Raw genomic sequence first — 12417 nt, 5'->3', positions numbered from 1 at the left:
CTTTCTTTATCTTTTAAATTGTTATGAAATAAATAACAAATTTGTTATTAAACATTTTATAGATATACACACAAGTTAGCGTGCATATCAAGATACTTTGAAAATTGTTTTTGAATTTCTATTCTCAAATCTTCCTTTAAGTTTTTAGTTTAACATCGTCGAAAAAACACACATCAGCTTTCCTGCCACATATTAGACGAGGGGATTGATTGACATTATTTAGGTCATATCTGTCTGTTCAATATAAGCTGGGGACAGTTAGCTTAGCTTAGCTTCAAGGTTTTAAACAGGCAGCTAGCCGGCATCTGTCTAAAGTTTAAGATCCACCTCTAACGAGCACTAAGTAAAGGCCGTTTTATGGTCTGTCACCGCTTGTAAATCACTGTCTGGCCGTGTCAGAAAACAAATGGTGACAGTCCACCGTGAGGGGGCATGCTGTTTAAAATATGGGGATAATGATCCCATTAATTGGACTGCAACCAGTTGAACACGTTAAAAAAGTGCCACAAGCCTTTGCATAATAAAGGAAAAATGAGAGCTACATAGAGAAGTTGAATGATTGTCTCTCTCACCTCTGCATTCGGATTGTTGGTTTTCACAGAACAGGAAGTGCCCCCACCCTTCCCCCCTTCTTTTGTGTGATCTGTACAATAAGAGTGGTTTTGCAGAGAGGTCAGTATCTGGTTAAACCTCAGGATGAGGAAACAGCACAACCATATGGGTGTGGAAGTGAAGATAATATCTGGAAGATTATTTCCCCCCCAAAAAGGGCCAGATGTGTTTTTCATTAAATAGGTTCAGTGCAGGATGGAAAAATATTTAACGTGTTACTTTTTGAGCTTTGTTGATTTGTTTTCTTTGGACAGAGTCAGAACTGTTGTTTCCAGTCTCTGTGCGGAGGTAAACTGATCTGCTGCTGGCACACAGTACTCATGGAATTACTGATGTTACATAAGTTCCAACAAGAAAAACCAATAAGTATTTTTCAACTCCTCACTACTCCTCACTACTTCTTCCTTGATGCGTCAATCTTACTTTACAGCAAAAGGAAAACTGGGATAATAGCAGATTATTTGCAAAGCCCTAGCAACTACTGCTTTAGACACTTTATGTGGAAAACACAATATGGCTGTCAGTAGACAAGTTCGCACAGCTACCAATATTCTGATATAGACAATGCATGTATACCTCTTTATCACATTATAACATCCTGTTGGAGTTTTCACAGTATTTTGTGACTACATACAACATACGACACTGCTGGACGTCACATGCCCTGGGTTCAGGTGTAAAAAAGAAGGAAAAATAAAGAGGACTTTTGCAATCTTTTGCAAAATTACACAGAATGCACTTATGGTAGCATCGTGCATTGAATTTCATGATGATGTTTATTAAGAATTCTGGGGGGAACATTGGGTGTATGACATAGTGGACGTAATGTTCACAATCAGACTCTGCTCTGTAACATGTAAACAGGAATATGAATGGAATATTCTATTAGCATCACAACAACACTCTACATCACATAATCGGAGCAAAGTCCTATTTAGTATAAGATCAACAGTCGGATTATTGCTGTCCATGCAAACATAGTAATTGAAGTACTGATTACTGTTGATTGTGCAGCTTTTTAAACTTTGAGAATATCTTGGTATCTAAGGGGACAAAATTTATACTTTCATTCCTGTTTTACATTGAGAACTCACAGTTAAGTCATGATAATCCAACCTCTTTTTCTGGAGTAAAGTTTTGTATAACCCATGAATGGGTTCTCGGCCTTGTACTTTTTTTTCAAAATGCCTCCCCTCCATGACATCATTTGCAAATAGTGTTAATTTCCATTGCTCTGCCTATGAAACACTTATATATGTACCTGTAAAAATTAATGATCTTTTCCAACCCCTAAATTAACTGCTGATAAAATAGTTATCACTTGTTAGATGTAACAAATATGGCTATTAAGGTTGTTGACTGTTGTATAAGCTCGATCATCAAAAACCTTGATTCTTGTCTGACATTCCAAACCATTTTTTCATGTCAGCAATATCACTCATTCTACCATGATGCTGAAGACACAATCTATTCATTTGTGTCTTAATATTGCAGCACCCTTTTCTCTTCACCTTGTTCTGAGCAGCTTTACTCTTGATAAAATAATAATAATAATAGTTAATATTATGATGATGATGATAGGCTTCGATTACATAGTATTTTTCAAATTCCAAATTAGTGTGTTTCAGTGAAAGGTAAATAATGTAATAAAATAAACTAGTCATTAAAATATCAGCAATAAAATATACACACCGACACATACTCACTCTATGCTGGTCTCCAGGTTAGTCTCCCAGATAACAAAAATTTATAATTTGCCACCAGAGCACAGGTTTATTTTTATTTTTCTTATTACATTCAATCATCATTCTAGCACTAGTATATTAATGTGGCTGTTGCATTTTATTTTATGTGCTTGCTGCATTTTTTGTTGCTTGCACTCTGTTTTGGAACCATGCTACATGGTGATTCAGCACTTTAAATAATATTGATCGATTGATTGATTGATTTGCTCATATATTTTACTAGCACAGGCAACACCTGCCATCTATAAGAGATGCAGAATACACAATACCTTGGTTGTGGTCTTTGCTGTCTGTACATGATTGTAATAGCATTTTGATCCTGGGTTGCATGTGCATCTTGAGTCACCAACAGATGCTGGTCTGACACCTGACAAGGTTTTAATTCTAGAGACCTTTAGTTAACATATCCAGCTTTCTTAAACAAGGATGTGCCATTTACAAGGAAAACCGCCGATCTATGTAACTTAAGAATAGTAGAGATCACCATTGAAACTAAAAGAGACTGAACACAACATTATAATTATGCAAACGCACATGCAAATACATCGAGTTCAAATCTGACCCAAGTGCCCCCTGTCAAGACAGCATGGTTCAGCGGATATGTAATAAATAATTATAACCCCAAGGTTAACATAAATACCAACTTCGTTCTCCCACAAGTTGCGTGACCTTCACGCTAATGAAGCTGCTTTGCTGAACAAGAAAGAGCTGGAACGAGGATCCTGTTTCTGAAGTTTCTTTCATCGGCCTCTTCTCTCTGAGTCACACACTCCCCTACATCTTCCTGCCTTTGTAAACGCTTATCTTCATGCTGGAAAGAATCCAACCTCCTGCTTTTCAAATCACTTGGTTCTCAAATCAACAACTTCTAACACTGTAACATTTAAATTGCATCGCCAACACTCCCAGAGTTTTACTCCGGGGCCTTACTCATCAACAGGGAAATATGAGTGTGTCTCATTGTCTTTCCTCACCCACAGAAGCAGCTCTGCGGTAACAGGCTTGTTTTTCTAACCTTTAACACTATTACCTTCCCTGCCCATCTTCAGGGTCAGAGGATAATGATGACGCAGAACTATGAGTGTGTGTCCTTATTCTTCCAAACACCACAACAGAATAGGTGCATAACTTGGCTTGTTGTGACACCTAGTGGAACACCTTATAACTGCAAGGCAGAACGCTGCACATTGATGTTGTGCCATATTGTCGTTAATGTGTATCCGTGGCGCCAACACCTGTCTTACCTTTGATGTGTGGCACACAGGAGTGAAACTGGGGCGTTCCCTTGGCGATGAGCTGAATATCAGGTGCAAATTTCACATTTTGCGAGCACAAAAATGTCGTCCAGAGAGAACATAACAATTCATATATTGTTTTTATTTGCATTTTACATGGTGATTAACACAACAGTGCCATTAAGTTTCTGTGTGTTCCAAGCTCTGAAGAAAAGGGGAAAAAAGAGCTTACTTGCCCCAAACATCTCAAGCCACATTCAAATACAGAACACTGAATTCAAACAACTTTATTTTGTGTAATGAACATTTTCTCATATACCTTTATTACATATATATTTTTTTAGAAACTGACTGCAATTACCTTATGCCATAATAAAGTAAAATAAAATAGAAAAGAAACAGAACATTGCTGTGTCGTAATCCATGATTGAGTCTTAATTCCCTGCGACAAAGGGAAGTACAAACATGATAGTTACATTTGCAGATTAAATCTTTAAATTTTGACTGGTATAAACTCGATCTTATGGATCTGCTGACTTTACAACATTCTACTGTAGAAACATCATACTATATTTACACACTATGGCGGAAAAGAAAAGAAAAAAATAATCTCAACTTAAAATAGAGTGTCACCGCTGTGACCACAGCTCAGTGGAAAGTAAGAAATGATGTTTTCTGTCATGTATCTCATGCCTCATGTATGTATGTTTTCCCAGGTAGGTTAATAAGAACAAACAGAATCTTATGAGCACACACGCACATAAGCCAGTTTTGTACAGTGAAACAATTATGTTTTGAGGCAATGGTCAATAGTAAAAGCTGCTTCTACAGTCTTCAGTAGATATCAGGTGTGTCTACAGGGGGTAGGCTGGCTGATGGTCTCTATGAGCAATGGAAACACAACACTCCCTCTTCTCTGCTTCATGGATAAGATAGATCTCCATGGCTTTTATATATAAGTGGTTGTGGTACATTAGTCAGTGCTTATTAGCTGGTTTTAATATGCATGGACACGCTCGGACATCCACATTAGTGAGGTTTGCCTCGTATGAAAATCACCTGAATGGTACCAAGGCTGAAACAATGAACGATCAATTCACTGCCCTTTTAAAGTCTCTCCTCACGCCATCCGCCTTGATGCGCCGCGTTCTACCCATCATGCATCCCAAGCAGGTTAAATTAAATGCTGAGCACAATCTGACGATATTCGACCCCGCTCTGGTTGTGTGCCAGGGTCTCCTGCAGCAAAAAGGCCCCACATTTGAGTTTGTCTGAGAGTCTGCCCAAGGCCAGCCTCGCTCTGCCCTGAGGTGTTTCTTTTTTATTCCTTTTTTCATTTCGATTTTTTTAATGAGACACACTGAGACAGACAGACTTACTGGAATAGACGTGTAGCACAGACTTGCTCTCATGCAAACTGATTGTGACGTGAGGAACTGTTTAGCCACAGCTACCAGATCGTTCACGTCTTGTTGCTGCAAGATAGCTGTAGCCGATAAACTAGCATTCTTACTAGGTAGCCTGCAGAGATACCAAGGCAGTACAGAAGCATCCGGAGTCCAGTTAATCTACATAAGAAGAGGTACACCAGAGGGATTTCTTCTGTTGTAAATATAAATGTGACAAGATGGTGGAAGCATGAGGACAGGTAGCTTTCGGTATTCGTTGTGACTGATAGAGATGACAGACGAACTGGCATTACCAACACCACAAAGTCACACAGCCTTGGTCTCAGAAGCATTGTACAATGAAAACACTGGGAACAAGTCTTTTAATGTATGATGACATAGGATGACATTAATTACACGTGTGTTTTACAGTACTAGTACTATCTCGGCTTGGTTGTTAGAGGAGCGGAGACGTGAACACACATCCAGTTGTGGGGCTGAGCTGGGCGCCAGAGTCCGTATGCTATTAGTCACCTTTACAGCGGGTCAAAAAACAAAATGGCGAAAGAGAAGGCAGCTAATAGTGCACAGTTTCAGCAATCCTCATCACAGCAGCAACGACCTTTGAGCTGTTTCCTGGAGGAATTGCACTGTTGTTGTGAGTACCACAAAATGTCGACCCGGTACTACTCACTTTGTTCATAAAGAAATACATTTGTTGACCAGCTGAAGTATTGGCAAAGGTTTGAAGCAAGGATTTGCTCTAAGAGATGTAATGCAATGGTTTTTCTTTTGTTGAAGGAGCCCATCAGTACAGTGGCCTCAAAGGCCATTGAGGGGAATAGACATTGTTTGCTTTCTTTGCTGCTCTCATATTAAGTCCTGGTACATGGACAAGCATTACAGGTTCAACATAATATTCCATTCCCTGTATTTCTGTAAGCCAGCACTTGTATCATCTCAAGATAGGTGCAAGAGTAGCTGCACAAAACAATTTCCTTTTTACCTTTGTTTGAAAATATCAATGTATAATGGGCGTCAGTTCACGTTACAGAACAGGGTCACCAGTTCGAAAGATCTACAGGTTATTCATCCGCAACAAATTGCTACCCTATTCAGAAACATGGACACACTTTCATATAGTCTGAGGAGATTGGATTCAAGTATATATATATACACACACACACACACACACACACACAACTAAAATGAATGAGGTAAAGACAGAAAAAAATAACCTCAATATCAATATATTATGAATTTTCTGTATCATTTCATATTAAAACACACAAAGTTCTTTGAAAGAGAGAAAAAAAAACTAAAAAGTAAGTCATTCATTGGTGTCATACTTTTTTTTTTTAATCCAAATACCAGCAGAATAGGAGAATGATCCTAAGACTCATGAACTAAGAGCAAACGCGTCTCATGGTAGAGTGTGTGGAGCTGAACGCGGCGCCGCCCGCCGTGGAGCGGAGACAGGCCACGCAGAGTGGCCGGTGGGTCGTCGCACAAGCAACATAGGCTGCAACAATCTCCTCGGTTTCCTGTTGTTTCAGTGGCAGAGCAAGTTGCCTTATCATAGAGAAATACAAAATTTTACTATGTACAGCACGTGTCAGTATAACCTACTCTGTTTTTCGTTATTTGAAGGGAGAGTCCGGCTGAAAAACTAAGGAGGAATATTTTTGGAGTAATGGCGAGTGGTTAAAAAACCAGTGAATGAGGACGTAGAAATCCATCAACAAATTAATACCAACATTTCTTCAGGTTCGTTCTCCACGTGGTTTAGCTCTGTAGGACCAAGTCGAATCTATTCGCTTCATCGTCAATTTCTGGGCTGGACGGCGACAACCCAAGTGACTGCTGCATCTAGGAACAACTTTAACGACTGCTGTGTATCTGTGTTTCGCTTTAGTAGCTTCAGATTACGGTTGTACAGACTTTAATATCAAGACTTAATCTCATTACAGAATCAGCTGCTCCTTTGATTTCTGCACCTGTTAGTTTCAAATCTACAGTGTATGTATATTTGGCAGATACTTTGCATGTTGCACATTAATGCACTGGTTAAACACTCGGTTAAATCTACAATTAACATAAAGGGAGTAAGAAGAAATATATGTCTTCAGTACGTCTAGAGACAAGTGATTGTTGGCCTCTCTGTGAGCGGAGCGCCTCTGCTTTCATTCGCATGAAGACAAAAAATACAAGAAATCCCAGACCCGATCCAGACCCCAAAGACGAGATATAGCAGAAACAAAGAAGTGCATACGAATCAAAAAGAGCAATGCATTTCTTTAAAAGAGCACTGTTTGCTTGTCCTGTCCTTCATTTCACCGTTTCTGGCGTTGTTCTTAAAAACATTTGACTGGCAACCCCCGTCGCTTTTCGTCACATCTCTAAGCAGTGCTTTGAGAGCATGTAAGGTTTTTCATATCGTGATGCAAACAGTCTAGAAGGGCGGTAGAGTTGGTAATAAGGTAGCAGTAAGGATGTCGGTGAGCTGGAGAGAGGGAGGAGGCGGAGGAGGACGGAAGGAAGGAAGGGAGGAAGGAAGGAAGGAAGGAAGGAAGGAAGGGAGGAAGGGAGGAAGGGAGGGAGGAAGGGAGGGAGGAAGGGAGGAAGGAAGGCAGTGATGGGGGAGAGGAGGAGGAGGACAGTGGTATTAACACTTGAAAAAAAGGCAGGCGATGGAGGCCAGCAGGAGCCACAGTGATCGAGAAACGCAGGCGGCGCCGTTGATATCTCGACCTGTCCCAGGTCCTGCAGAGAGAGAGAGAGAGAGAGAGAGAGAGAGAGAGAGAGAGAGAGAGAGAGAGAGAGAGAGTGAGAAACTAGAATGAGATTTAATTTGAAAGTCACAATAAAAAGCCATTGAACACAATGAGGTAACAGCCCTTTTATAAGCAATTTACTTGTATTCATAAATATACATGTGTATATATATATATTTTGTGTTGCTCGTCTGTGTTTCTACAAAACCAAATAGTTTTTAGTGTTAATCATAATAACAAGGTAGCAACCAGAGTGACAGAAAGCTTGACCAGACGAGCAGGTCCACTCTCTCACCACTCTTTTGAAAAAGGATGACAGATATTTGGATATCCTCCATTTTGGTTTTCATTCAGATGAGGAGGTTGACGAAAAAAAAAAAAGGAATGATTATTCTGGTGCTATAAATTACACACTTGTTTACATTTGAGTCAGCAAAAATTTAAATATAACAGTGATGTGTTTAAATGAGCTCCAGCCTGTCCAATGATATAACTGACGACAGAGTGCAGGCGGTGTTAGGAGACATCTTGTGGTTGTGTTGTGCTATTGACTGCCTTACTGTGATGGAAGCTACGGCCCAATTCATAATCCAGAAGAGACATAAAGTGGAGAAAATGTGGAGGCTATAGAACTTGGTGCGCTGCAACTTTCGACAGCAAGCAAGCAAACAGAAAAAAGGGCGTAGAGAAACCATCTTTGAAGAGAAAACTCAAACAAAAACAGAAAACCCAATACAGCGGGACACAATGATTTGCTTTGAGGTTCATTTGTCACCGGTTGGGGGCTCATGACATTAATTATTAAAAAATTTAAAAAAAACATAATATCTAAATCATGTAATTAGCGAGTTGGAACTAAACTAACTTTATTTAGGTTTCTCCTTTTCACTAAGTGTTTGGCATGTGTTTTTTTTTAATAGACGCAGTATAATGAGCTCGCTCTGCTCTCACCATAGAGATAAGAGCGTAAAAAGTCAAAACTCACATTACATAGGATGTAACCTTTTTCAGTGGAGTGATGACTGCATCTCTACATCAGCGGATCATGAAACAAACAGCCGCAGGTGTTGTTATGGAGAAATAAAGAGGCAATATAACCTATTTCTGTGACAATCACAAGGATAATTTGAAATTGATGAGACAATACAGTCACTTATCAACCAGATTTCTGCTACAGTGAGTTTCAGTGCATAGTTTTGCTGTCTGGTAACTGAAAGCTCATATTAACACTCAAAACTTGCCTTTTTAAACTTTAAGTTTAATCTCTGTCACTAATGCCTTGATATGAGAATTCATGTTTTATCCTTTTTTCTTTTGCTGTATTTGTTCCTTGTCGCCCACCCACTTTTAATCCAGTATTTTTCCTGCTGCTTTTTCTTAATCATTTATCTGTGTAATGTGTCTTTGAGTGCCTTTAAAAGCACTAAATAAATAAAAAACATATAGAATTGCCTTATAATAAATATATGATTATATATTCCACCAGGTTCTGTCGGTTGTATAAAGCTGCTCTGTAACAGCTGGATGTGTAAAGAATCCAAATGTTTGATAACAAGGTTGCCATGTCATCTTGATAATGATATGTCAATGCTGTGTTATCGCAGATTCATTTAAATGAGACAGTTCAACACTTTTTAAATATGAGTGTAGCCACGACAAGCCACGAGAACCATAAAGCATATGACAATAGCAGCTCTACTCACTATAGAGGAAAAGGCTGGCATTCTGGACGCCCAGTCGGTTTGAGGCCACACAGGTATAGTTCCCATAATCCTCTTCGGTGACATTGGCAAGCATGAGAATCGTGGTGGTGCCAAGGATTTGGATATTGATGCCCTGGGCATTGGACAGCCTGGGGAGGACAGACAGACAAAAGTGAGGAGAAGTTAAGGCAAATTATAAAGTGATGAAAATCAGAGAACGTGACGCCAGAGGGGAGTCAGGGACATTTTTGGAGAAATAATAAAAGTCTGGTGCTTCGGTGCAGGTAAAAGTGAAGGGGAAGAGTTTAATTAGCTAATAAATTATTCTGAATTTCTACCAAAAGATAACGTACACCTAGCACTTAATTTGATTTGGACTTGATTTTCAGCCTTAAAGCAGGACAGGATTCAACAGTTATCTGAATGTGTGTAAATGCAGCACAATGTGCTGCTTCTATAATGTACTGTCATATTAAATAGATTCATTTAATACTCTTTACAAATTCATTTTGTCAGCATGGCACATTTCTGCTTATTCTTATTCATGAATAAATCATAATGTATTCTACTTAATTTCAATGTGACAGTTTCTGCTAAACCTTGAGGTGGACATTTAAATACAGCCGAGCTTCATGATAATAAATGAAAAGCAGATCTAAACCACACAATCACACAAGCAAAAAAAAGCACACGGTAACAACACAAGTGTCAAAATTTACTGTGTGATGGTACAGCTCTTTAGTTGCCTAATAACATTAAATTTATACTTTTGTGCTGCCAGCCACTTTGCAATAGCAGGGGTCAGTGTCAAATAAGTGAAATCTCTGAGTGTAGGACTCATGATTATGAAGAGCCTCTCTTTTTCTGCCAAAAACCTTTTTTTATTCATTTCAGCACCTTCGACACAATGCTGCATTTAGCAGAAAAATAATCCTTGACCTTTGCAGTGTGATGCAGTTTTCAGAAAAAGGCAAGGCCACTGTCCCTCTCTACTTTCCTTTAGGTTTGCAGAACTTTAACAAATGTCACGTCAAAACAGGATATAATCATTGCTTATAGGAACTGTTATAAGGAACTGTTTACTTATATCTGTACGACAGACAACATGATTTTGCTCTATTGTATTTCGACAAATTACTATTTGTCCTTTGTTTCCTTCCATCAAACCAACAGGATCATTGTCATCCCACCGCCTTGGGAAAAAGATTAGTATGCTGCTGAAGTCCTACTCTTAATGACAACCTAACTTCTGACAATCAATTATGTCAACCTTGAATCTCTTTCACAGCAAATGAATCAATACAACTTGCTGACTCAGCCTGTACGTCGCTGGTGTTCCTTACATCATCACATCAGAATAAAACTCTTTTAATAACACGCCACCCATAATGGATTCTGCTTGTTCTGGCCTGATTGAGCCCTCTCCTATCGCGAATGACGCGGAGTCCATTTAAGGCGCCTCAACTTAATCCTGCTTAAGTCTGGGTAATGTGGTAACCGGAATTTGAGCAGGGGATCGGGAAGTTTGTGCTGACACATACTTGGCTGATAGAGGGTATTAACATAAAAAGGAAAATGCACATCATGGCGCAGCATAATTTGGCGAGCTGGGGGAGTGGGGAAGTTGATAAAGTGCTGAGGTGCTTCCCATAGGGACACCTTGGGAACAGTGTGTGTGTGTGTGTGTTTGCATCTGAAAGCGAGAGAGCGGGAGAGGGAGAGGGAGAGAGAGAGAGAGAGAGAGAGAGAGAGAGAGGGCAAGTGTTACGGCGGTGTCCCCACTCTGTCTCCAAGCAAACCCCCCTCCAACAATAAGGCCAGCAGCAGATATATTCTCCAGTGTCTTCAGGAGAAGTGAGTGTACTGTTAAAGAGGCCGGCCCACAGAGAGCACTGAGAGAGCCAGATAATACACAGCGCTGCAGGGAGCCAAAGGCTTCTTTTTACTGTAGATTACAGCGTATGATTGTAACGCAGCAGCCGGGGTAAACAAACCAACCCGGACAGGTCAAAAGAGGTAGAGCTCTCTTTTATTTTCACTGTGAAGTATTCTTGGTTGGCTTTACTCGCACAGAGGGCCAACACTTTCAGATGCACTGCAGCAAAAGAACTGGAAAGTAAAGAAGCAGTAACTGGATCTTCTTTTCTACGACCATTTATCAAGTTCAACCTTTTTGCTGCCTATTGTAAGTTTTGGCACAGGCAGCCATCTGCAGCCTGCAACTTCCCACACTTTAGATTTCAAGTTCAACCTCAAATATGCCTGTGTCACTGTCATCTTCTTCAGCTGGCATAACAGACAGGAAGTTGGCACACATGTGCATGACGACCTGTTGGTGAAGTACTTTTGACACTGGACTTCCTTCGTCACAGACAGAGGGCAGCAGTGCTCTACTGGCTATCTTCGGTGATCATGCCTTCATGCATTGAGGCGATCTACTACATTAAACCCTCGATTGAAATGCTTTGACCCCTCTGTTTGGAGGAGGGCACGCGGTGTGTGGTCACAGGGCTGGCGGAGATGAAAGACCGGAGCAAATCATCAGAGGGATAGATTTGATTCTGCAGTTTGGGAGCATCTAAAGTAGGTTATCACTGCCAGAGAAAGTGACAGACCTGTTATGATTCAAGGCTGATGATAAATTAAATCAAGAGCCCTGCTGAGACTCATAACCCGGAGATGATTGAAAACGGTCCGGCTGCGGTGACAGCCATGTATCAGCTGGCAAAACAACAAACATAAATGTCTGTCAGGCGGGCTGACAGCTCATTTTGAACATGGATGGAGGGATTTACGGCACACACAGCAGGAGAGACAGCCTAGTTTAGAGGATGCGTTTGTAAATAGATGGCGATTGATTGTACAATCAGATGACTTTAGCATAACAATATCGTCTGATTCACAGTTTGATCCAAATTCCACGAGTGAGAGGAGACAACCAGAGCGGGGGGGGGGGGGGG

At 40.2% G+C, this 12417-nt stretch overlaps 1 protein-coding gene across 3 annotated transcripts in view; it reads right to left on the bottom strand.

The window, feature by feature from the left end:
* Positions 1-6450: 6450 nt before the first annotated feature.
* Positions 6451-12417, bottom strand: part of lsamp (limbic system associated membrane protein) — a 607348-nt gene continuing 601381 nt past the window's right edge. For all 3 annotated transcript variants that reach the window (XM_034604932.1, XM_034604931.1, XM_034604930.1), the window contains 2 exons: positions 9458-9606; positions 6451-7743 (listed from right to left, as the gene is read on the bottom strand). In XM_034604932.1, coding sequence (XP_034460823.1) covers positions 7646-7743; positions 9458-9606 — 247 coding nt within the window. In that variant the 3' untranslated portion in view covers positions 6451-7645. The remainder of the gene's footprint in view (positions 7744-9457; positions 9607-12417) is intronic.

Source organism: Hippoglossus hippoglossus, chromosome 13 (genome assembly GCF_009819705.1).
Source record: "Hippoglossus hippoglossus isolate fHipHip1 chromosome 13, fHipHip1.pri, whole genome shotgun sequence".
NCBI lineage: Eukaryota > Metazoa > Chordata > Actinopteri > Pleuronectiformes > Pleuronectidae > Hippoglossus > Hippoglossus hippoglossus.
Note: the sequence above shows the minus strand (reverse complement) of the source record. Positions and strands in the feature narration are given on the sequence as shown.